Consider the following 24,798-nt stretch of genomic DNA (forward strand, 5'->3'; position numbering starts at 1 on the left):
GGATAGTCTTATATTCAGGCTTTTTCTTTTTTTCCTAAATTATTATTCAAATTTTGGGGGCTCGTCTTATAATCGAGCAAATACAGTGTATCCTAGCCCGAAAGAGGGACTTTTTTACTGTGTAGTCCAGGTTTAAAAATATTCAACTACATTGCTTCAATGAGAATCACAGATCAAGCACAGCATATTTAATTGCAGAAAGATATATCTATTGCAACAATCACAAGGTCTTTCTATGTTTCTTACTTCCATGTTTTACTGTTACAACTGTGAAAGCAAAATGCAACGATGTAAAGCACTTCTTATTCCCAAGATGCAAAAAGTACCGTGCCTTAAACCCCCTATATGCCACTGTGCCCCATGATATGCCTTTTGACCCCCTATGTGCCACTCTGCCTCCAGAAATGCCTTATACCCCTATATGTCACTCTGGCATTAAGGGGGTTAAAAGGCATATTATGGGGCAGAGTGGCATATAGGGAGGTTTAAGGTATTTCTGGAGGCAGAATGGCGTATAGAGAGTTAAAAAGGCATTTCTGGAGGCAGAGTGGCATTAAGGGGGTTAAAAGGCATTTCATAGAACACTCTGCCTCCAAAAATGCCTTATGCCCCCCATTTAACAGCGTGTAGATGTCTATGCAATTCGCGTACACAACTTACGCTGCAGCCGGAAGGAGGTGTGGCTAGCAGCGGGGGTTGTCTGTGTCCATCGCGGGGAACTCTGATCTCTGACAGCCGGGGACGGTCTGCGAGATGGACGCAGACAACCCACGCTGCTAGCCACACCTCCTTCCGGCTGCAGCGTAAGTTGTCTACACGAATCGCGATACACGCTGCCCCGGCTACACACCGGGGACTCAGAAGCACCGGTAAGTGGGGCTGGGGGGGTTAGACAGGAGGATCCAGGTCCCCTTCAGCTGCGGGGGATCTGGATCTTAGTTGTCTCATAGTCAGACCTATTTGAGGTCTGATTTTAAGACGACCCCGATTATAAGACGATGGGTATTTTTCAGAGCATTTGCTCTGAAAAAAACCCCGTCTTATAATCGAGCAAATACGGCATATTATTTTAACATAGTTTAAAGAATTAAGTAATAAGCTTTGAACATTAAGTACAAGAGGGGGTACTTTCTATTTCACACTACTGTATGTAATGCATTGCACTAAAGTAGTCAAATGTATGTATTCTAATAGGGAAACATTAAGGGAATTCTGTAAATATAGTAGGTACAGCTTCTGATCTTGGCAGTCCTAAGTAAAACACAAACCTTGGAAGGATTACAGGAGGAGTGACATTGAACTTTCGTTAAATTGCATTGTATGGGTTTGTGAAGCTGATTCCTATAACAAAGGGCCATTTTAATCATCCTGTACTTCGTGGTGCGTTAACGTGTATAATAGTTTGATAAAGAACATTTATTAATTCGGAAATTTTTGGGTCAGAATGGGTTGCTTCCCACTTTGTACCAATATAATTGAGAGTTGAGGCCTCATTGTAGAATTAATGGTGGAAGAAATAAGATATGCATTGACTGGAAAATGAAAATTATTCCCGATAAAGAAGCAAAGTCCTTGCCATATCTCCAAATGCGATTTCTGCATAAATTGGTTTAACAGAAAAGCATGTATCTTAATATTTCATGTTTTTTTTTTTCCTTGTTACTTTCCCCTACCTCTTCTAAGAATTGTATGCAATAAATGCTACCAAATGTTTCATTCTTGATCTCATTCCATTTGATATCCAAAGAACCCACAGAAATCCAGAAATCTTTGCTTTTTGGCTTCTTTCTTGAATACTCTAGTAAACCATAACCCATACTAATATAAGGGTAATGTAGCATTGAAGGGGTTGCTCTCTGATTTGAAGGTGCAGGTGTCTGGAGCACTGTCATATACTCTAGCTATACCCCTTCATGTTCCGCCTTTGGTTACGTATTACCCCTCCCGTTATCCAACCTGATCCTAGCAATCTGTTAACAGGGCCCACTTACTTTCTGCACCCATAGCAAGTGAGGAAACTCCAGGTGATAATATTATCAAACCTTCCAGGGGATGCTAAATCTATATGAATAAAAGCTGTATTAACACGTTGTGTCTGTACCGCTGGCATCACAGCCTTACAGACGCAGAATGACCAGTGGAGCATTATTGGATTGCAGACGCAGATCTCACTGCTTCCTCGGCTTGGTACTCACCATTCAGCTTAGTGCTCATGCACAGTATCTCAAGAGCTGGGAGTGCATGACTATTTTCCAAGTGCCCATCATCAAATTAAAAGAAATAAAAAACAGTCATTTTTTTGCTTTCTTTGTAAAGATTTTCCGTCTATATACCCACACCGCTCACTTTGTTCCTTTTTGTCACCAAACATCGTGAAAAACATTTATTTTATAAATGCACATCTAAGCCCAGCATTTCATTCTATCACTAGCTCTTCGTTGCAGCCTTGGACCACTGATAACGACATCAGTCAATTTTTGACATTTATATATATGGGCTTAATTTATTTAATCTGGCCTTTCCTTATGTCAATTTTTTTGTTTGTTGCTTTCCATAGTGAGTTCCATTGTTTCCATCACCAATAAGCTATTATAAATGCAATTATAAGTAAAATTTATACTATAGTAATATGTTTTGCAAATCCATAATCACGTACCATGCCGCTAAAATTTTAGCCTAGACATTTACCATAAACAGTGTAAATGTTTAATATATTATTCCCGCAACCAGTGCCTTGCTGTAATTAACAATAATCTCTTACTATTGTTTGGTTTTGTTTGGACCTTGCACATAGTATAGTGTATAGTATACTGTAGTAGTAATAGTATTTAGTCCTCACTACCTGATTGCATCTCTTTTGAAAGCTTTGTTTCAAGGTTATACATCTATATGCATTACATTTTAATGTTCCTGCGTATTATTTTAGCTGCTGAAGGAAATTTCTCGAAAGCGGAGAAGTCTCCTTTTCAAGAGAGAGGCTGAGTTGAAACCCTACATCGCTGCTCACTTTGATGTTCTACCAACGGAGTTCACCTTGGGAGATCAGAAACACTATGGCGGTTTCGAGAACAAGCCGCTCCAAAACGGACAAGAATACGTTTTCTTTGTGCTTGCAGTTATAGAGCATTCTGAGTCGGTAAGTGAGCTCCACAGGCATACAGGGTTACTGCAAGGCTCACAAGGCTTACAAGAGGCCTGTCAACATGACCACATATTTGGAAGGAGCTACTTAGTGACCTTATTCTAAGGATGATCATGAATAGTAATTTAACAGCAGTGACAGTGTTTGGGGGAAGCCTGGGATTACTGACACCTGGGTGCAGGATTTCCTTGCCCACCCAACCCCACCCAGTACGAACACACACATTAATAAGCACTTACTCGCACAAACACCCCCATACACAAACACACATACCAACCTTTTGCTAACACACACAATTACGTACTCTTACCTTGCTGAACACATTGTAAGATGTCACCCTACTGCTGCAAAATTACGGGACCTTCTTGAGCATCTTGATTACTGGACACCTGGGTGCCATCTCAACGTGCCCCTGCCAATGATGCCAGATTTGTAAAAGCAGGATCTCTACTTCTTGTTACGCTAATTCTCCTGTTAAGAACGTTTTCATTTGCTTTTGAATCACACATTAATTTATTCAGAGGATGAGTTGTGGTGACATTCTTATGATTTTAGAAACATTCTGCAATGTCCCTAGCAATCATTGGGAAATGTTGGCAAGCGTACCATTAGGTTTATAGCTTGAAGGAGAAACATGCTTCATTTTATATTAATTGCACCCCAATTTAAACAATCAAAAGGTATGTGCATAGAACCCTCCAGTTAACATACGTATGAAAGCATGTTATTTGAAGGCAGTGCATTTTGCAACATGATACATCTGTGAATTACATACATCAAATTCTAGTATATTCAGAATGGTTTGTATTCTGCCGTTTTCTTGTTTAATCAAACAAGTTGCATATATGTATTTAGCATAATTACATTCCAAATTAATTCTATCCCTAAACCTTTTTTGTTTCCGACATTCCTGTTGTTGATAAAGGTAGCAATTTGGTTTTCTGCCAGTTTTCAAATAGTAACACTTTGTAAAGTTTTATCTTAATTATTCAGCACTGCTGGTTCCTTTTTATGACATTTACATAATGTATCATTAGTTTTCATAGTCTAGATTAAAACCTGTCTTGTGTTACTTCTAATTAACAAAAATGACTAATATTAACATTTACATTTTCACTCGCACTGCCTAAGCCTGTAACACATAAGTTACTGAATATCCGTTCTGCTGGACCTGCCACAGTTTGCACAAGCCTGCCCGGTTCTAGATTACCTGTTCATATGTTTTGCAATTGATAGACCTTCCTCTCCAAGATTATTACAGAAAGCGTTGAGGCATGAACTTCCCAGCCGTTATACATTTTAAAATGGCTTTGGAAAATGAGAAGCCCCTGCTTTGTCTGGGGATTGCGTGAATAAATAGCTTTTATGGTGCAACATCATTTCAACTACATAAGAGGCAGGCACGGAAAACTATATTTCGCCAATTTCTATCTAATGTATAAGCAAAGCACTGTATACTAGGGATAATACATTCTTTATTATTTTCTAAATTGCTGATGGATAGACAGCCAAGCAGGCAGACACATAGATATTTTTGCTTGTATCATGGAAATAAATATTGTATCTATGTTCAGTGTGCACAAGCCACATGGGCATTCTGTTACCATAAGTAATCTATTTTTTTTCTGCCTTCTTACATGAAATAGTGTAAATAGTGATATTTGCATGTTTAAATAAAATTGAAGACAAACTGCTTATTCTCCCAGTTCTCATGCAGTAATTTCACTTTTTTTCCTCAATAGAAGACGAAATGAATATCACCCGCAATATAATTACCTTTCTCGGCTTTGTTATCTTGAGCTTAATAATATTTTGAATCCGTTTTCCAAAGGTTGAATAAGCTTTTAATGAGAACACCTAGCCGTATCATGACTTATCTTGCAGGTTACCTAGGTGTTTTTTGAGGTTATTTTTTGAAGGTTATTAACTTTAATGCCAATAGAATGCCAAAGTATGCATGGAAAAATCAAAACCATTAAATGACCTGACTTGCTTCTTCAGAAATCAGACTTGGCTGTTAAATGCTGTCTCCACAGACAACTAGTCATGGATTTACCCACTAGTCCTTTGGAATTAAAGGAATATTCAAAGAAACATGTTAGTATATTCGCTAGCATATTTAAAAATGCACTTCTGGGCTGGCAAAATAAAATATAAAATATACTTAGAGCTGACCTTACATTCCATGTTCCGCTAGGCAAAAAGGCTATTGGCATCCTATGTATTAAAAAATGGAAAGGTTTTGTAGGAGGCCATACCACAGAGTTTGTTTGGAAGTTAGTGTATCATGGTATATTTTAAATGCATTGTTCAATTATATAAACAGCTTTTAGTGGGTCACAAAGCATAAAAAGTCTTGAGAAATTCCTACTCTCCAACCACACCACCAACCTCAAAATTGTCCTTCAGCCATTTCACATGTTGGGAGATATGGGAGCAATAATGGCATAAAATAAGAAGGACATGAGCGCAATCAGGGCAGAACTTGATCAAAGTATATATAAGTGGGAGTGGAGATAATTGACAATAATTCTGTCCATTTTGTCACCTATGTGAAATCTAATAATGCTTTAGCTTATTGGTAAGAAATTAAATGTGTGACATTAATGGGTCACTTTTAAACACCTCATTGCTAAAAACATAACTTACCTGCATGGTTAGGAGTACCTGTGTGAGAATGTTACTTCACTATACAATAATGCATTATTTACTGATGAAGTGCCTATTACACAGGGGTGGCAACACATTGCTTTTGGTCGTAATAAGCACTAATACACAAGTTTACTCTGTTGTTCACTCCAAGTTTTTTTGTGCGTGTCTTGTTACAGACAATGTATGCCACAAGCCCATACTCGGACACAGTTGTTTCAATGGAACTCGACCCCCAACCAATGACAGATGAGGAAGAAGGCTTGATTTGGGTAGTTGGACCTGTTCTAGCTGTAGTGTTTATCATCTGTATTGTCATTGCAATTCTCCTTTATAAAAGGTAAATATCTTGTGGGACACAATGATTTATTGGTACAGCACTATTGCTACAGTATGACTTAAGCAACGAATGCCTTATGTATATTTGGGTAACGTAAGCTATAAAGTCTTTGATACACAAGTCTTCATTCACCAGATATAGAGAGCAAATTTGGTTAAAATGATACCTTCATTGACTAACTGACCTATAATGGATTGCAAACTTTCGAGACTATCTAGGCCTCCTCTTCATGCATATTATACCAACTATATATTCTATACATATAATATGCCTTACTAAGAGACCTAGATAGTCTCTGAAGCTTATACGTCAGTTAGATAATAAAGGTATCACCTTTACCATATTCGCCCTCTCTTTCGATGGCTGAATAAATCCCATACTGGGGAATACTAGTAAATGAAGCAAACAGAAAGCCTAATCCCTGCTGCTGTATGTAGAAACAGCTCAATAGAGCAGCCATCTAATTTAGTGGATTTTAGCAACATAACGGTGTACATCTACATCAGACTCCCTACATATTATAGAAAATAAAGTGTAAAAAATATAATTTGATCTCTGTTTGCTCAAACAGGAATGTAGCATATGGCTACTGAAAACCAACACTGAACAACCTTACTTTATGATATCAGACCTATTAAGTTCTGTCTTCTAGATGGATATTTCCTCTCGCTTTGCTACTCTGTTATCTCTTGCCAAACATAACATTGACACTGAAACTGGAAAAAAGGTTACGTGTATGTTCAAGCTGTGGGATATGCATTTGCCTTATCCACTGAAATATGTTCAAATTGTTGAATGGATAAGGCAATGGCTGAGTGACATGAGACAGAAGGTTGTAGTTAATGGTGTGTATTCAGTGGAAGCACTTGTAACCTATGTTTAACAAATTTACAGATTTAACAAAATAAGGGAAGTTTTATTGCCGAGGAGTAGAAATATTAAAACAAGAGGTCATAATATAAAACCAGAGGGTCAGAGGTTTAGATGTAATGTAAGTTTAAGTTCACCAAGGGAGTGGTAGACAACTGGAACAACCTCCCATCAGAAGTGGCAGAGACTAATACATTGAGTGCATTTAAACATGCATGGGATAGGCTTAAAGCTTTCCTGAATCTAAGACAACACCAAGGACTGATTAAGATCTGAGTCTTTAGGTAAGGGAACATGGGCAGACTAGACAGGCCAAATGGTTCTTCTATGCATCATTTGTTCCTACTAAAATGACTTACGAGATTTAAAAGTGTTTTACTTGAAAGCTAGTTTGTATTTTGTATAAATAAGAAAACAAAGGGTTGAAGGGTAAAGTTTCCTGTTCTAGGAACTGTATTGTATAAATCTCCTGGGGGTCTGAAGTATTCTATATGTCTGTGTGCCTTTGGAGTAACATTTTACCTTTGTCATTTTTGCTGCATTATTATGGAGCAGTAAACCAGACAGGTGAGAAATGAAGAACGATGATGCAGACTCACTATCCTATGAAATAGTGTACATTTTGGTTGCTCTGTGCTCTGTCTTTTTACCCATTCATCGTGTATAGAAATTAATGGGTAAATGTATTGTATACAGCACTTCCAAGATTGTATTGTTCATGTGGCCGGAATGGTTATTGATCCAGTAAAACATATCAAGCACCACATACCAGTATTGAAAAGCACTCAGCAGCTTCCAGTCTCATTATTACCTCTGTCGATAGTAGATGCAGTTACTTCTTACCTGGTTCACTTGCAGCCAGGATAGGTTTTTACTTTACAAAGTACCATCACTTTCTCCAGGAGTGCCTCATATTCAATTCATTTAAATATGCATGTACAGTATGCTTGACATAATTCTCCTGGGTAGATCCCCACCCTACCCACAAATTTCCTCATCTGACCCATTTTATTCTATGCTCAGCACCATATATTCTTGCCCATTTCATCATCACTCCCTACAGTACCATATGATCTTCCCAACCGCTTCTTCGGTTCTGTGGTTAAAGACTCAAATCCTTTTCTCTTCCTTACCGATAAAAGAGGACTGAGGGCAATATGGTGGTGCTTCCAGTGACGTCTTCTTCCCCAATTGGAGGAAAGGGGTGTCACCGCAAGCGCCCCAATATTGCCCTCAGTTGGTACTTTTGGTGATGTCCTCTTCCTCAGTTGAAGAATGGGGAGGAAATCACCGCAGGGCTTCTATTTTGCCGGGTTATGTCCGAGGAGGTATGGACAAAGAAAGAAGATTAAGAATTTAAGATACAATAGAGAAGAGAAGGGAGATGAGTTTGAGAGAGCGTTAGTGAATGTGGACTCACGAATGTTGGATGGAAAGTCTATGTTTTTTGCTTCCCTTTCGTCTGATTCATTGGGGGTCTGGCCTAGAAATTATTATCCTGCTGTTCTTTTTGTAACGGAGGATAAAATAAATTCTCATTTGGAAGCATCTAACAGCAGCACTTTCCAAAAGTTCTGTTTAAAAAAAGTTTTTATGTATAAATGTAGAGATAAGTTAGTTCAATTATGTCACTCTGCTTCCCTTGCATTCTGAGAGTTAAAAAAAGCTATGTTACCAAACAACAACAGAATAACGAAAATCTCACAATAAAAGTATAGTAATTCTTTTGTTATGTTAAGTAATGATTATAAGCTGCTGGACTGTTGTTGAGTATTCAAATTTTATTCCAGAACAAGGCATAATAATTTGTCTTTTTTTTATTTTTATTTTTTTAACCAAAGCATGAAAGTCGCTGGGCTAATGAATTCTGTCATGTGAAGCCTGTTGTTGCTCTAGCATGCTTTCCTGTAATTGGTATTCCACTGCTGCTACCTCGATCTACAAATAATTAAATGTATCCAATACCAGTATGTATGTAATAAAGTCCTCGTCTTTGTAATGCTAAAAGGGAGCTGAAATGCTTGCAGAAAATGGAGCTGGCTTGAGATTTTATTAAGATAGGAAACTGATGCATTTCTTTTGTGGCACATTAAACAGCTCAGCCATGGCTGGAGTTTATTGTAATAGGCCACATCTGAAGGTGCAGGGTGTGAACTGGTGCACTGGCATGGGGAGGCGAGTTGTGATGTCCAAAAAACCCCAAAACAATTAGCCATATGTTCCCAGCAGATTATCCAGCCGCCTAATATCCTGAAACAGCAGCAGATTAATAATGTGGAGGTCTACGTCTCTGTATTCTCATTAACCCCCTTGATGCCAGGAGCCGTACACATAGTTGATGCTCAACTGAAGCCCAGAAGAACAGATGCTTTCATCCAGACATTTGTTCTGCTTAAATAACAAGTTCCTCTGCCCCATAAAGCAATGTGAGATCAGTTGAGTAGTAAATTGACATGAAGATTGTGATAACCTAATGGTTATATTACCAGTTGTTATGGAAATTCTAATCTGTCAGGACTGCTTTTTTTCTGGTTTTCCCCATTTGTATTTCAGCTAAGACATAGTTGTATGAAAAGCATTTGTTGTGTGTGGGGGGGGTGCTTAAGTTGTGAAGTTCTCTTACTCTGCAAACACGCGGCTTCAAGAATCTTTTTGGTGTAACAGCCTCTTTCAAATACTGTACATTCGGATGAACAGAATACAGTGTAATCCTGGAAAAATTGATGGTCGTTCAAGTATCACCATGTTAGTTAATGTAAAAGCATAAAATGAAAATTTCATAAGCAGATAATGCAGAAATTTGTATTCATGGTTATTACAACACAGTAATGCCTAATCCGTTGAGTTTCGAGCCTCGGTTAGACAAATCCACTGTCTGTGTGAAGCTCTATGAAAGCCATTTTGGAATTTGTAGAACTCTGTCAAATACAGAACGTACAAAATGGCATGCTATAGAGCATTTTAATTTAAAGTACTGTTCTTTGTAACTAAATGCAGCTTTAGCAACATCATTCCTTGTATTTTGGAATATCCAAACTGTACCCATAAATCTTAAAATATTTGCCTAGCATTCTGTAGAGGGCAATTAACATTTTGCATGGAGCAGTACATTTAAGTGAAGAATGGAACAGTTCAGTGTAAGTGGAGTACGTGGTAAATTTGGCTCAGACATTAAACAGTTTACAAGGAATGTTTCTTCTGACTGAGCCACGTTTGGAATTTAGCATGGTTTTTGATTTTGGAAGACTTAACATGAGGGAATAAACAGAAGATCTGTTAAATCTACAAAGATTAATAAAGTAGTCAATAAACAATATTTTATAACAATACACAATAAACATTCACATATAGCTATTAAGCCAAACAGCATAAAGATACTATACAGGTCATGTTTGTTGACTTGGTAGTAAAACCACTGATAAAACTTTGCATCCGAAACATTTTTAATACATAACCACACAAAACTGGAAATGTTACTTATCCAGTTATTATACTTTGAGTAGTATTTGTTTTGCATTGTAGGATAGCATGTTAGGAGGACGCTCTGTCTGCTGCAGTACCTCCATATCATATTGCCAATTATTTCTAAGATATATTTCAGCCATGTTTGTTCACAGTCAGATTAATGCCAATGTACTATCATTAATCATTATTCAATGTATTTCATTTCAGTTCTGGTCAGATGATGGAGATATTTAGTGTTGTTTTGTATTTGACATTTTCCCATTTTATATCTCCTTACAGAAAGAGGACAGAATCAGACTCTAGAAAGGGCAGCTTGCCAAACAATAAAGAGATCCCTTCTCATCACCCTACTGACCCTGTAGAGCTTAGGCGTCTTAACTTTCAAACTCCAGGTAAGAAGTACAATTTTTATGTCATGCCTTTATGTGAGTTTAGTGGATCTTCTGAGACCTGATTTCAGAGAGAGCTTTGACAACGACTTTCTTTTAGTTCTCTCCATGTTATAAAAGCCTGTCAGAACTCTTTGTCTTCTTGCCAAAAATACTGTTACAGGAAAAAACAAGCTTGTGTTTCTGTGCACTAGTATATTGTATGATAAGCAGTTCATCAGTTACTAAATGAAAAAAAAGACACATAGTGTTACATGCAACAGTTTATTAATATTTTTAAATACTGATCGTTATTATCATCAAAAACGGATGAAATATGGCCACCTTAAAAGTTGGCCGGGACAACTTAAGACCTCACCGACATACCTAGGAACTTCCCAGGATATTCAGCCTGGTACTTTCTTATTTAAAAGAATTACTTGATTTTAATAACTATTAAAACAGAATTAAATGTACAATGTAGTAACTATGAACATTGATAGTAAAAGCTTTATGGAAAATATTTAGCATGGTGTAAAAATGAGCTTTGTTGGTGCCCACACCCTACATAATGCACTACCGAGAAGTGCAGATCTATATTAATTGGGAAGTATATGAGTGATAATTTACTTTAGTGTCCAGCCAAGACAGTGGTATAATACAGGAAAATGAATAAGTAAATAGAAAACCCATTTCCCTAACTGAATGACATGGATCCATCCTTTGGGCAGGAGGGATATAGGGTAAAGTTTGTTATACTGGACTTTTTTATATGTCCAACAAGGCAATTGCTCAGAGCACATGCTTGAAAAAGCAAATGACCAACGGCTTAATGGAGCTCCATATACTTCCCCCATATAAAAAGATAAAAGCATGTTAATGTTAATGCATTGAAAATAGCAAGTCATCCTTTATGTTACAATAAGGAGTTTGGTACATAATGTCAATTCTGTTTTCACCCATTGAATAAACAGAACTTTAGAAATAATTGAGACATCTTTACCATAGGAATGCCCAAAAATGAAATGTAATTATTGTCTCTGTTTTATTTTGTAAAATTGGTTTGTTATATTATTTATAGCCCTCTTTTCTCAGCGATATCCCAGTCCATAATGCTTTGTATTGTTACCCAGCATATAGTTAGTTTCAACTTAGGCAAGCATAGGACAAGGATCAAATCTAATTCTCTTATGTAGTTTTACTATATTTGATGTACTCACTAATTGAATAAGTAATAAGTCATTTGTTCTTCAAAAATCTTCAACTGCATGATTTTCGTACGTGAATAATTGTGCATTTGTATTGTTAACATTTAGAAACACAGTAGCAGTATGCCTGCATGTCACCTCTGTGCATTTGAGTCTACATCTCTAAGAAACTTTTTTTTTTTGCTTAATTGTTACTAATTTGTTTCCCATGTCCGATTGGCTTTTACTTTTCACAGCTTTGAACAGTAATTCAGTCCCCTATGCCTCACTGATTGGCTCTGTGTCCTCCCTCTCTAGCCAAACTACCACTCAGTCTTTATATGATAATAACTCTCTCCCACGATTCGCTCAAAAAGGTCTAAAAATCTTTGTCTCTTTGTCACTTTCTCTGTAACAATATTTTTTTTACACAATGTGCCAATCCATGCTTATTGAAAGGGGTGCTTGATCTGGATAAGGGCTCATTATAGTTTACAAGAAAAAATTGGACATTTTCTTTAGAATTAGCCTTTTCTTGGTTATACTAATGTTAGCATTGAATACATTTGCTCTAAAGCTTATGTAACAACTAAATCTTCTGGTCACATATTGTGCTTTTATAGAGTCCTACAGAAGCACATGTAATCTTGTTAAGACTCATGTGAAACATTGGTGGTTACAGCTTGATTAAATATATGTACCATGTATTCCAGTTTAAGCCCCCTAATCCATCAGTGTTCTCACAATGATCTGTAACGCACTTAGGGGTCTATTAATTCAGATCCACTAGTCAGCTATGCCTCTGGTATGATCTATCATTGAGTCATGGCTCCTTTTATATCTTAGGGAATGAAGAAACAGATTTAAATCCTAGATACTATAGGTCTACAAGAATAGCTTTACGAGAATAAATTGTTGGCTCTCTGCAAGAACCAGACTCAATGTAAATGAACATATATGGGGCTGGCAGGCTGATATGGATAACCCTACTCCTTTTTGTTTTCTTTTTTGTTTACACTTCTGTAAGACAAAGATGTTTACACCTTTAGTAGATTGTAGGCTTTTTTAGGGGTTGGGGGATCAAAACATTATTAGTAGAATGGGCGCCATGTTTGTGTGTTGCAACCCCTATCTCTACAATCTGCTAGTCGTGAATGCATTTTTGAAACCTTTTAATGTCCAAATTTGTTCCCAGAATCTGCTGTCTTTCAATAACATTGCATGTAACATTTTCAACTGTCTTGCATGTCGATGTGAGGCATACAAGATCCAATTATAGTCTGAGAAATCCCGTAATGTGCTTTTTTTCTACATAGTCAGCCAACAATCACATATGTCATTCAACCCAAACATTTTTGTTAATCATGAGAACCCCTCCATAGATTATTCTTAAATTCGATACATTTAAAGTGTCCTTTATGCATTAATACCTATTAGATATATTATAACATGGTAACATAACTTCAGCTTGTACTGTAAAACTGCAAGACTTGGTGGTTCTGTTGATCACTACCATAAGAAGTCCTGCAATGTAGAGTAAGCAGGTAATGATACTGAGAGAGAAAAGATGAGAATAAAAATACATACCGTAATTGAAATGAAATCAGAATTTTGATTGGCTTCTTAGTATTTCAGCCAATCGGTAGACAGCTAGAATTCAGATCCCGGTCACTGACCGGAAAATGCAGATGTTCATTATAAACTGGGATCATAAGATTAAAAGTACCCAAGCCCTGTAGCATTTACATAAATTTGAAATTCTCTAATTGGGATCTTTCAAATAAACTCAACTTAATTTGAGGCAATGCTGTCTTTTTAGTGTAAAAAAGAATTGAATGAGTTTAGGCACACATTGATTTTTAACATTTATTTATACCACCATTTCCTTTGCAGGTTCAGGTGTCTCCGGTTACCCTGGTAACCTTCATTCTCCAAGTTAGTTTTCCTTAATTACGCATTAGCATTTTAATTCTCTTTTCAAGAGTTTGTTACTTTCTCTTTTAGGAACCTTTTAAGTTGTGCCTCTTTAGTTCACCTCTCACCATCTAATCCATTTTCATACAGTGCAGAGCAAAGGGGATTTAAGATAATTCAGGTTGTGACTCAATGCAGTCATCTACCTAGGGTCTAACTGTGTCACTTTTCTCTACCTATCTAACCTCATTGGCGCATTGCACAGTAATGTACCTTCTACACATTAGGTGGTGTTGGCTTTTGGGAAAATGCTTGGTGGCTACTCATGCATCGAAACCCATTACTCCCAAGCATGTCCTGCTTTGAATAACCAGATCTGCTTGCCTCTCACACATATGGCATCTTTACTACGTGCACATTAAAAATCATGTAATTGTACATTATGTATTTAGATTACAAAGTGACCATTCCTATTTGACCTCAAATTTCCATACCTTTTGTATTATAGGTATGGCCAGTCACCCACCCATTCCCATTCTGGAGCTTGCTGATCACATTGAGAGACTGAAAGCTAATGACAACTTAAAGTTTTCTCAAGAATATGAGGTAAGTAATTATTGTTATAAGTTATTTCAGTTTTAGCAGTACTACACAATACTGCCTGATCAATCCATAGTAGATAATAGGGTGAATGTATTGGAAATATCAAGTTGAAAATATTTTCTGATGTGTATTACATTTTCCATTAAGGTACACATCAGGAACACAAAAAGTGATTTTTCATAAGATAAAAAGAAAAAAACCCATAAAAATCTGTTTTAAAGGAACACTCAAGCCTTCATATGAATGCATATGATAGCTGAATATCCCCCTTAAATTATTTTTTATTAATTACAAATGCATGGAATGCTCATTGAATTTGCCCCGTTTTAGTACACAAAATCTGGTGTATGAAAAGTAAAGAAATGTAGAAATATGTTGTTTAATCAGTAGTTTGTGTTTCTTGATTACGGCATTTAACCGAATCTTATTTGTACTTACCATACAATTTTTGTTTTGTTATTAACATGTGGGTTGAGGGCAGTCTACATGTATTTACTTATTTTACATATAAAAGTTTACATATATTGTATAGTTTTACTAAGGAGGATCTTCTCTTGTATGAAAACTTACTTAGGTTTTGCTACTTTATTTGGTTTGGTATATGGGCTAATAATATTTGTTCTTATATTTTGGTGTCTCTTATACAATTTTGTGATGTACACTTTGCATTAAACTATGTGTCTAGGAAAGTTTTAAGCTTCCTATGCGTCAAGCCGGGAGGATTTATAGGTTAGGGAGCTTCATGACGGTAATAGCCAGGGGTCAGCAAGGAGTCTGTACATGGACACCAGTGTCCGTCACAATAATCTGTGGTGACAGTCACCCTGCTACTTCCCTCCAGAGGACTGTTCTCTCACAGTATGAGCAGGGCCAGTTGGAGAGATTAATGGCTGTGTCTGTGTCGGCTATTGATGCTGAGTACCGGGGTATGATATCATATCCCAGAGCCCAGCACTGAAGCTGCATGCACCATGTGGGAGCACTGAAACGGAGGACTTTAGGAACAGATCTCACATCACAGGACCTGGGTAGGAAGAAAAAGGGGGGAGATAAGGAGAAAGGGAAGAAAGGGGGGGTATAGGGAGAACAGAAAGAGAGAATGAGAAAGAGGAAAAGAGAAGAGAGAGAGAATGTGTGGGCATGTTTGTGCTTTAAAATTGTTCATGTAAAGGAAAGTTTTTATATAATTGTTTCTGTGTTAGGGCAAGTGTATGCTAGAATGTTTGTGTGTGTGAGTGGGCAAGCGTGTGTAAGGGCAGTAAATATGTGTGTATTTTGACAGTCTGTCCATTACTATTTATGTTTTGGTCCTAAAGGGAATATCATTCCATCTCTTGTGTATTAGCAAGATCTGCAATTATATGCTTAAAAAATATGATGAGATCTATGTATCACTTCACTTTGTGTAAAATGTATTGTATTTGTATACGTCACTACTTGCAGTTTTGCATTTAAGCACATATAGACCCCTGGCAAAGCCACACGTCCACCATAGACACACCCCTGTCCCTGAATCGCCCTAATGCTCTCCCCTACTGATATAAAAATAGTTGATCCCCTAGGTACACATCACAGGCCTTTTGGTTTCTAGGTATACATATATATATATATAGAGAGAGAGAGAGATAGATACACAGGAACTGTTCCTTAAGCTTATTCTTTAATCTTATATAATAATATGTTACCAAGTGACTAGGCTTACTGCTGGTATTTCTGTTAATTAACATATGAAAAAATAAATGCATATAAAATATACTAACGGTGAAATCACTGTTGAATTTTTAATGAAACAATTCCGCAGTGATTGATTTTAGCATTTTACGGGCAAGTCTTAAAACAACAATTCTAAATAAACAGGAAGCACCAGTTAACATTGTGAGTTTGGGCCTTGAGTATTTATTGCAGTGATACAATGTATCATTCCTAAGAAACAGGCATCCCTTCACTTTTATTAGAATTCTAAAAAGGCCTTTCTCTGACACTTTATTACTGTGTTGATGAACAAAATGCATTACTACGATTACCATTAAGTTTAATTCATTCATTACTTTCCTCCCAATTTGCTAATTACATTAGTGTCCCTAATGTGATATAAACCTAACAGTATCATTCTGTCATTTATCTTAATAGTCACAAGTATGCTCCTAACAGCAAAATGAAATTGGTGATTCCTAACACATTAGCAGCTTTTTATTGTATTAGGAACAGCAAAGTGCAATTTTCATTTTAACTCTCACAAACCAGTCTTTTAGGGCAAATTAATGTGAGGATGTCCTTTGTAGATTTCTTTATTCTAACAAATAATGAAATGAAAAGTAATGGAAATTACACAAACTTATTACAAACGTATAACTTCCTTTATTTCTCGTAATAAAGCAATCATGATAAACTATTCTTATATTTCTTATACTTATTTAGTCTGCTAGGTACCTATGATGCATGTCTGAAATAACATCAAACAATAAAAAAAAATTATTAAAACATTATCAGGATGCCTGTGAGGGGTGGCCATGTCTTTGTTTCAGTGCATTAATGCGTATATCAGCCCTAATTTGGAAGGTCATCAAAAAACTCAGTTCTGTTCTTTTGCAAAGATCATCCCATCCCAAGCAACTTCTATTGATATTCCAAGTCATGTGTAGGGACACACAATGCATACATGACACAACAACGGTCATTGGAAACTTTGTAAACTCCACTGTCTGCCTAAAATATGTCACTGTGAGTACTGTAACACGTATCCAGACTTTCAACACTTTGATGGTCTGAACCATGCAGTAGAACTTCTATCACATTATCATATTAGGGAATAACCGGGAAAGCCATCACGCAGACATCTTGACTCCTGCCAGAAGCGTTGAAAGACTTTTGACACCTCCAGGGATCTTTGACATGATCTGGGCAGTTTGTACATCACACTACTAATAGTTTACCAAAAGCCTGGACTTCACAGATCTTATCTTTTTTTTTCTTCACTATTTTAGCAAAATTTGTGTTAAACAGACACTTCAGCTTTCATTTTATAACATTTCTAAGGAAGATACCTAAGTCATTTTGACAGTTTATTCTACTCAGCCAAAAAAAAAATCACCTTGACTCTGCTTGTTTCCTTCATTTGCTTGTCTAATACGGTACCACTCTCAACTTATATATATTTATACATTGAACCAATATTCTAGTTTAGCAAATAAAATAATTATTTTTATCTTTTTTTCTACTACGTGTCTACAGCATTTATCCCTATTATTTATTTGCTGGAAATAAATCTCGGAGAAAAAAATGGGCTTTTTAATAATTATATTTAGCTTTTTACCATTTATTAGCTCTTTAATGGTGTTGCCACATATATTTTTTCTTTTTTTCTTTTGTGATGATGGGATTATGATTGATATGAGTTTTACTTGGAATCCTTTTAGGGATCTGTCCATTAAACCATTACACTATCAATTAAGCCCTTTTTAATGCAGATTAACCACACAAAGGTTATTAACCACATGTACTTCATAGAAATGTCAAAACATTTCAAGACATAAGTCTTTTGCATTCTTGTACTAATACAGATCCACAATGGCTAAAGTGATTTTAGTGTTGTAAAAATTACATCAACGAAGCAGAACGTTAATTTACATGTTACCTGCTTTTTACCGAGTTAGGCTTGAGAGGTAATCACTGGATTTGGCCATCTGGCCTTTAATCCTATAGAAGTGCACAGAGAATGTTGTATTACATGAATGATTTACCCCGGTGTGATGGTGACATGCTGCATGGCTGACAAAGACATATGTTTGACTTGTCCTATGGTTAAGCGGCTTTAGATTACAGTAGCAAGGAGTCTGATAGACTCAAGAAGTACAATTACGCTAATCTTTTGTTTCCTGTACTGGTCTTTAAGAATTATTTAACAATCTGGACCTTAAGGGAAAAAATGTTTTGTGAGGATACAGGGTTGCAGGGTAATCAGCACTAGTAACTGTTGACTCATGATCCTGGTCACAGTCTGTAGATATCATATCTGGTTGACTGCATCATTGACCAAGGTAGCCACGCCGTTGCTTTCACCCTTTGAGTGTCAGGCAATTAAGCATAACTTTTTCAGTCATTCCAAGTAACATGGCCAAAAACACATTTTGCCTCCCAAACTAGAGTGAAACTCAGTAACACATTATGAAGAATGTTGGATGGTCCATGAATTACTGGACCTAAGTAATATATTAAAGGAACGATGTTTGCATGTGCTAAATCCTAGCACATGTTTTAAAATACTTACTGCTGAAGTACAATTTAGTACATTTAGTGTTTTAAAAGGGATTCCAGCAAATTCTAGCATAATTATCTTGAATTTTTAGCACCAGTACCATGCCAATAAGCAGCTTTAATCAAGTATTCTCATGAACACCTTGGATCTTCCAACAGAAATTAGAATGCATACATTGCATTGTGAACTCTGCTCCATAAGGGTCAGCAGATGTTGAATTCATATAACCATGCTAAGCATGAGATAAATCATTGATGCAAGATCCATGTGTAGAACTACAGTATAGATAGATAGATAGATAGATAGATAGATAGATAGATAGATACTTATATATTCAATTTGGGTGCAAAATAAAATATTATATGTTATATTAGACAATTTCTCACATTGACCTATTTTAATGTGAATTTTGATTTAAGCACAGACAACCTTAGTAAAGCATAGATAGATCCTGGTACGTTAGTGATTTAACCTATCCTTCATGCCTTCTGTGTCAATCATCATCTGGGAAATAGAGCATTGCTTTTCAACCATGTCCTATTCTTACCTTTACGTGTCATGCCTGAAACTGTGAATAGAAGAAACTATCACCAAGATAACTCATAAAAACAAGAGGTTGGATAGATACAATGCCAACTATCAGGATCATAATTTAAAAAATGAATGTTATCTATGTGCATAGCTGTCCCTGAACAAGATACCACAGATCAGAGAGTATAATGATTTTTATGCTAAATAATGTCACAAAAGACAGTGGTATATATCTCTGTGCATCATCTCCCTGATTTTCTTGTGTTTCGGAATGATCCAATAAACATCTCTTTTATCAACTACTTACTCAACTCCCTTCATGTTAATAACACAATAAAATAAACAAGCATAATTAGGCAGCATATCAGGATCCTAAAGCAATATCAGCCTGACTGACTGAAAGATGCATTCTATACCAATCATTTTAACAAAGGAATAGAGATAAAATATTTTTGTTGTTGTGGTGATCGCCTTGGTTTGCATGACCCTAGGGATGGGCTTATTGGGATTGGGGTAATGCCATCACAATTTCCTAAATTATTATTTATTTAATACACGTCTAACCAGTGATCAAACTACCTTTGATGAGATGAAGAGAACAGACAAAAGTGGCCATTTTGTCTCCCTGATGGACTGATTTTTACAGGCCTGAATCCACAGCTAGAGGCATTAAATGTACAAAATCAGTAATTATTTAGCGCAAAACACAGTGACTTGTAATATTGAAACTATGTCACTAATAAGTGGGATACATGGTGTTTGGTTTGTGGCACCATTATGTTTTCCTGATCTCTGTATTCATAAAAAAAAATGCCCAATGGTGTGGAAAATAGTATGAACTGTTTCAAGATTAGTATTACTTTTACATTTGCAAACCCCTGAAGCAGTGAATTGACTCGACTTTCCATGTTTTCTGCTTTGTTGTATTTAAAGTCTATTGACCCAGGACAGCAGTTTACATGGGAACATTCCAACCTGGAAATTAACAAACCAAAGAACAGATATGCAAACGTCATTGCCTACGACCATTCACGCGTTCTGCTGTCAGCCATTGAAGGTAAACAGATTATTCATTTACACTGTACTACATGATAATGTTATGAGATTATCCTATGTTGAAAATAATTGACTGTAAACTTTTTTTGAGCAGCACCCTTCAGAGATGGGCTACAACCGGTGAACCGTTTGCAAGATAAAAATTATCAAAAAAGACTAAGGGATCTTAATGTGTATAGCTTGGAGAAGAGAGATAAGATGTGATAGGAGTCTTTAAATACATAAAGAGATTTAACAGAGTACAAGAGGGAAGTATATTTCAAGGTTGGAGTAATGGTAGAACACAATCTAAAACCAGAGGGAGTGTGAGAGCTTTAGGGAATTTTACTTTAATGACAGGGCGGTAGATAAAATAAACCTCGTCCCAGCAGAAATGGGCTAAGACAGTGAGGGGATTTAAGCATACATTGGACAGCTATCTTGAATCTAGGACAAGATCAAAGATTGAATAAGGTTTAAGTCTTTAAAGCACGGAAAATAGACAGACTAGATGGGCCATAATATTGTACTGCGCTGCAGAATATGGTGATGCTATATAAATCAATAATTTTTTTTCTGTGTTTCATACTGAAAGTCATTGTTAATACAGGTGCCAGTGGTTAAAAAAATGTGACACTTTTTACATTAGTAATCTAGCATTCATTTTTCCATATTTAAGGTGTTAAATGTAATACATAGGTGCCATTGGTTTAAATAACAAATGGTGGCTATATTAACCTACATAAACATAATATAAGTAGGTAGTATATAAAAAAAACGATGGTCATACCTTATGGATTCTTGGTTTTTAGAATATTTGCCGTCCCTATCTATAGCATAAAATTTCCTTTTTTTCTGCCTATTCATGTTTGGAGTTGCTTCTCAGTGGGTGACACTACTTCATAGATAAAATACATAATAAGGAACAGCATCAGTTATGCGTTTAACTATGGGAAGTATCAACTATCTATTCAAACAATCAGTTGTTAATACTTTCTCACTGTGTGTGTTTGTAGATTTTGTTATGATGAACAGTTTAGCTCCCCTAGAAAAAAAAAAATAGGATTTTGTCTAGCAAGAAAGCGTGCAAATTGAGTTACACTTAATAAAACAAGTCAAGAAATGACATGTTTTATACAAAAGGAGCATATTAGTTTGTGCCTTGTACATTGTTTTCAAACTTTAAAATTAGCTCCAGCCTAGCATAAATATTAAACCAGTTCGCAATTTAATTATTTATATATTATTTCAACAAATTATTGTGAAGCTGGAGATATTTGTATTCATGTCATTTATCACACTTCCCATAAAAAAGTGAAGACAACTAGACTCAGCTGTTGAAACACGGTATTCATAATCCACTATGCTATTATTGATTCCACGAAAAAGATGAAAACTGATAAAACCAATAAAAATCTATTTTCTCAGTTAGGTCTGGTCTAGGTAAAAACAATACCACTGTCATTCCAAGCCATTATAACAAATAAATGGTCTCCAATATACTAGATCATTAGTCAGGAATACTTTATAGCTTATATTAATCTTTGGGAACATTAGCACTTGGAGTAGGATTTTAAAGCGTGTCTAGGAAAGTAGAGGACAGATGACTATATTCATTTATCATTGTTTTTTTTGTTTAGTAATTATGAGCAGGGATATATTTAATGAGAATTTCTTTTAAAAACAAAGTTTCAGAGAAATAGGATGTTTCCTTGCACATAGGATTGAATCCACTACTGATTTCCTTTTGCGAGTGGGTTTGTGTAGGGGCAGAGCTAGCTGTGTATAGGGACAGTAATAGACTCACACACTCTTTTGTGGGTTGAAACTGGACAGGGTGTAGGAATGATACTGGTGAGGAGTGGGCATGGTAACACTGCTCCCTCAGCCCGAGAAAGAAACAACTGACCTAGAGACAACGGAATCATAGCTTCAGTTGGATAGTTGGTCAAACTTGGAGGGTTCCCAGGTATGGACATTGGTTTCTATGAGTATGTGACTACTGGTTCCAGTGAGTTCGACTACAACAACCCATCCAACCTGTTTAAATGGACCCTCTTCTAGGCATGAACAAACTGTTCTATATACGGTAAATTTCCATCTGTACCAAAATAAAGGTGTTTCGCTCACATGTAGTACAAAAAAGAATTCAAGCTGTATTCATTCCATCCCTGCCAATAGAGATACAAAAAAAAGTAAGGAAGTTATAGCTCTTAATTAAAATACTTTTGTTTCTGTAAGTATTAATAATAAGTAATCAATGTTTTAGTTTAGACTGAAATGTCCTGATATGTACAACATGAGCACGCATACCTGTATCTGTGCTCACGTCGTACATAGGCCCATTAAAAGTTAAAGCAAGAGGTCACTCCCAGTTCACATGTATTCTAGCCAGGCATTAGCTTATGTGTCCGTCTGTATTACAGCAGTCCACATTCTACTTCCAATCCTGTCACACCCCATGCATACTAGAAGGCTTTTAAAGTTTATACAAATAATTGTGCCGAGCCATCGTACTGCCTGCTCTTTAAGATGTGTGTGTTATTAGTTTTCACATAAACCTGCACCAACCACATCATGTCTTTACTGTAAATGCAAAAATGATTTATTTAGCCTCCGTTATTGCTTTTTACTTTCAAAGCTCTGTCATATTTTCTGCCTATATATCAGCCAAAGACCAAATCGACCAAGGTCACCTGCTCATTATTCCTTGTAATCTGTACAACTCCTTGCCAGCATAATGTTTGATATATCTCCACTGCTGTTTAAATCAAAACCGTCTTAGTTTGACTTGGCTTTCACTAGATTGTTTGTCTGATAGTTTTCAGTAAGTGATTGACTGTTAATCACAGAGTCTCTGATATTGGGGAATGAAAAATGAATATTCGTTTTACTTGTTAGTTATGCATTGCTTGCTCCAGATCCTGGCTCTCCCACTATTAACAATGTTGTTCTACCTATTCTGTAGAATTTAACATTTTAAGACATTAGAATCACCAGCGTGTAACTGTACTGCCGAACCGGCAAAGGCAAGGACAAGTGGGGTGCACCTCGCACATTGATTTTCATGAAATTGTCTGCCACTACTCCCATTGATTTCCCATTGGCTGATGCTCCTCTCATTCATTTCAATGGGAGCGCTACAGATCATGGGCAGGAAGTGTACTTAAGTATGCTAAAGAAAGACTTAGCAAAAGCAAGTACATATAGTATCTTTAAAACAAATTATCCTTATAAAATAGACTTCTTTGCTAACACTCTCTAGAATTTAAATAAAGTTTACTTATTCAATTTGTCTGTTTCATTGCCAGTACATGTACATAACATCTTCTTATGCAAGGCAGATTTTCGAAAAAAATAACCAGCATGACAATGTCTTTTGTTACCGTTACAGCAATTTGTGCTATATTGATAAAAAGATAAAAAGTTTACATCTACAATAATTCACTGGATATTTTCCTTACTGCAAATAAAAAAACTGTTTAGTTATGCAAAAAAATATTAAATCTTTCAATATCTGTAAATAAAACAAATAAAAAGTTGCATAGGATTGATATAGGAATATAAGGTGGTTTCCAAATTAGGACACATTAACAAATATATATATTTTTCCCATTTATACTAGCTTTGTATAATTTACATATCTATAAAACATTTTTATTTTTTTTTAGTTATAAACCAAATGTCAAGTATCAATAGGGTTTAAAAAAAAAACAACCTACTTCCCCCAAGAAAAATAAAGTTATAATTTGTGTGGGTACTCTAAATAAAAAAAAAAAAAAAGTGAAATAACATTTGAAGAAACACAAACATTGCTCTGATCCTGTAGTGTAAAAAAAGCCCTGGTCCTAAGGGGTTAAAGGTAAAGGGAAATGGTGGGCTTGATTTAGTGAGCTGTCTAAACTGTAATTTGTTTTAAGGGTAGTAATGGAAAGCATGGTTTGTGATTGAGCCCCTTGTCTAAACCAGATAGCTTGCTTAGATTCTAGACCCTCTACAAAGCTTTCATTGAAATCAACAGAGAATGGCTTCTAAGATTCAATGGTGTGTGTATTAGTAGAGAGTCAGACCTTAAAAACTTCTAGAATCCAAGAGATCTTATGCATTGTAGAAAGCTTTAAAATAAGTACCCTGCTTATGCACAGACAGGTTAAAGACAGTATACCCAAGACAGTTTAAATAGACTGTGGATTAAAAAAGCAGCCACAACACTACCCCTATGCTAAATTATATGGCTACATAGACTGAATTTGTTCATGATATTCCATGGCCAGTCTGGCAGCTTTCATTAATGCTAAATCCTCAGTTGACATCTAGACTCTAGTGCCCAACCATCTCTATCTTGATCCCACGACTCCGTATTTTTAACAAAATAGAAAAAGGCTCCAGGCACTCATGGGTTCCATCAGGCAGATTTATTGGAAGAGACGAACAACAAC

General features: G+C 36.2%; 1 protein-coding gene across 10 annotated transcripts in view; it reads left to right on the forward strand.

The window, feature by feature from the left end:
• LOC149285345 (receptor-type tyrosine-protein phosphatase delta-like) overlaps positions 1 to 24,798 on the forward strand; it is a 123,971-nt gene that overhangs the window by 80,301 nt on the left and 18,872 nt on the right. For 3 of the 10 annotated variants that reach the window (XM_089495479.1, XM_089495482.1, XM_089495483.1), the window contains 7 exons: positions 2,927 to 3,136; positions 5,971 to 6,131; positions 7,554 to 7,568; positions 10,746 to 10,858; positions 12,279 to 12,398; positions 14,444 to 14,541; positions 20,258 to 20,381. In XM_089495479.1, the coding sequence (XP_089351605.1) occupies positions 2,927 to 3,136; positions 5,971 to 6,131; positions 7,554 to 7,568; positions 10,746 to 10,858; positions 12,279 to 12,398; positions 14,444 to 14,541; positions 20,258 to 20,381 (841 nt within the window). Of the gene's footprint in view, positions 1 to 2,926; positions 3,137 to 5,970; positions 6,132 to 7,553; positions 7,569 to 10,745; positions 10,859 to 12,278; positions 12,399 to 13,914; positions 13,957 to 14,443; positions 14,542 to 20,257; positions 20,382 to 24,798 lie in introns of all 10 variants that reach the window. The other 7 variants (XM_089495480.1, XM_089495481.1, XM_089495486.1 and 4 more) reach the window with 4 other exon arrangements.

The sequence above is a fragment of the Sceloporus occidentalis genome, unplaced genomic scaffold, assembly GCF_023333645.1.
Source record: "Sceloporus occidentalis isolate IW3139 unplaced genomic scaffold, rSceOcc1.0.p SCAF_80, whole genome shotgun sequence".
Taxonomy (NCBI): domain Eukaryota; kingdom Metazoa; phylum Chordata; class Lepidosauria; order Squamata; family Phrynosomatidae; genus Sceloporus; species Sceloporus occidentalis.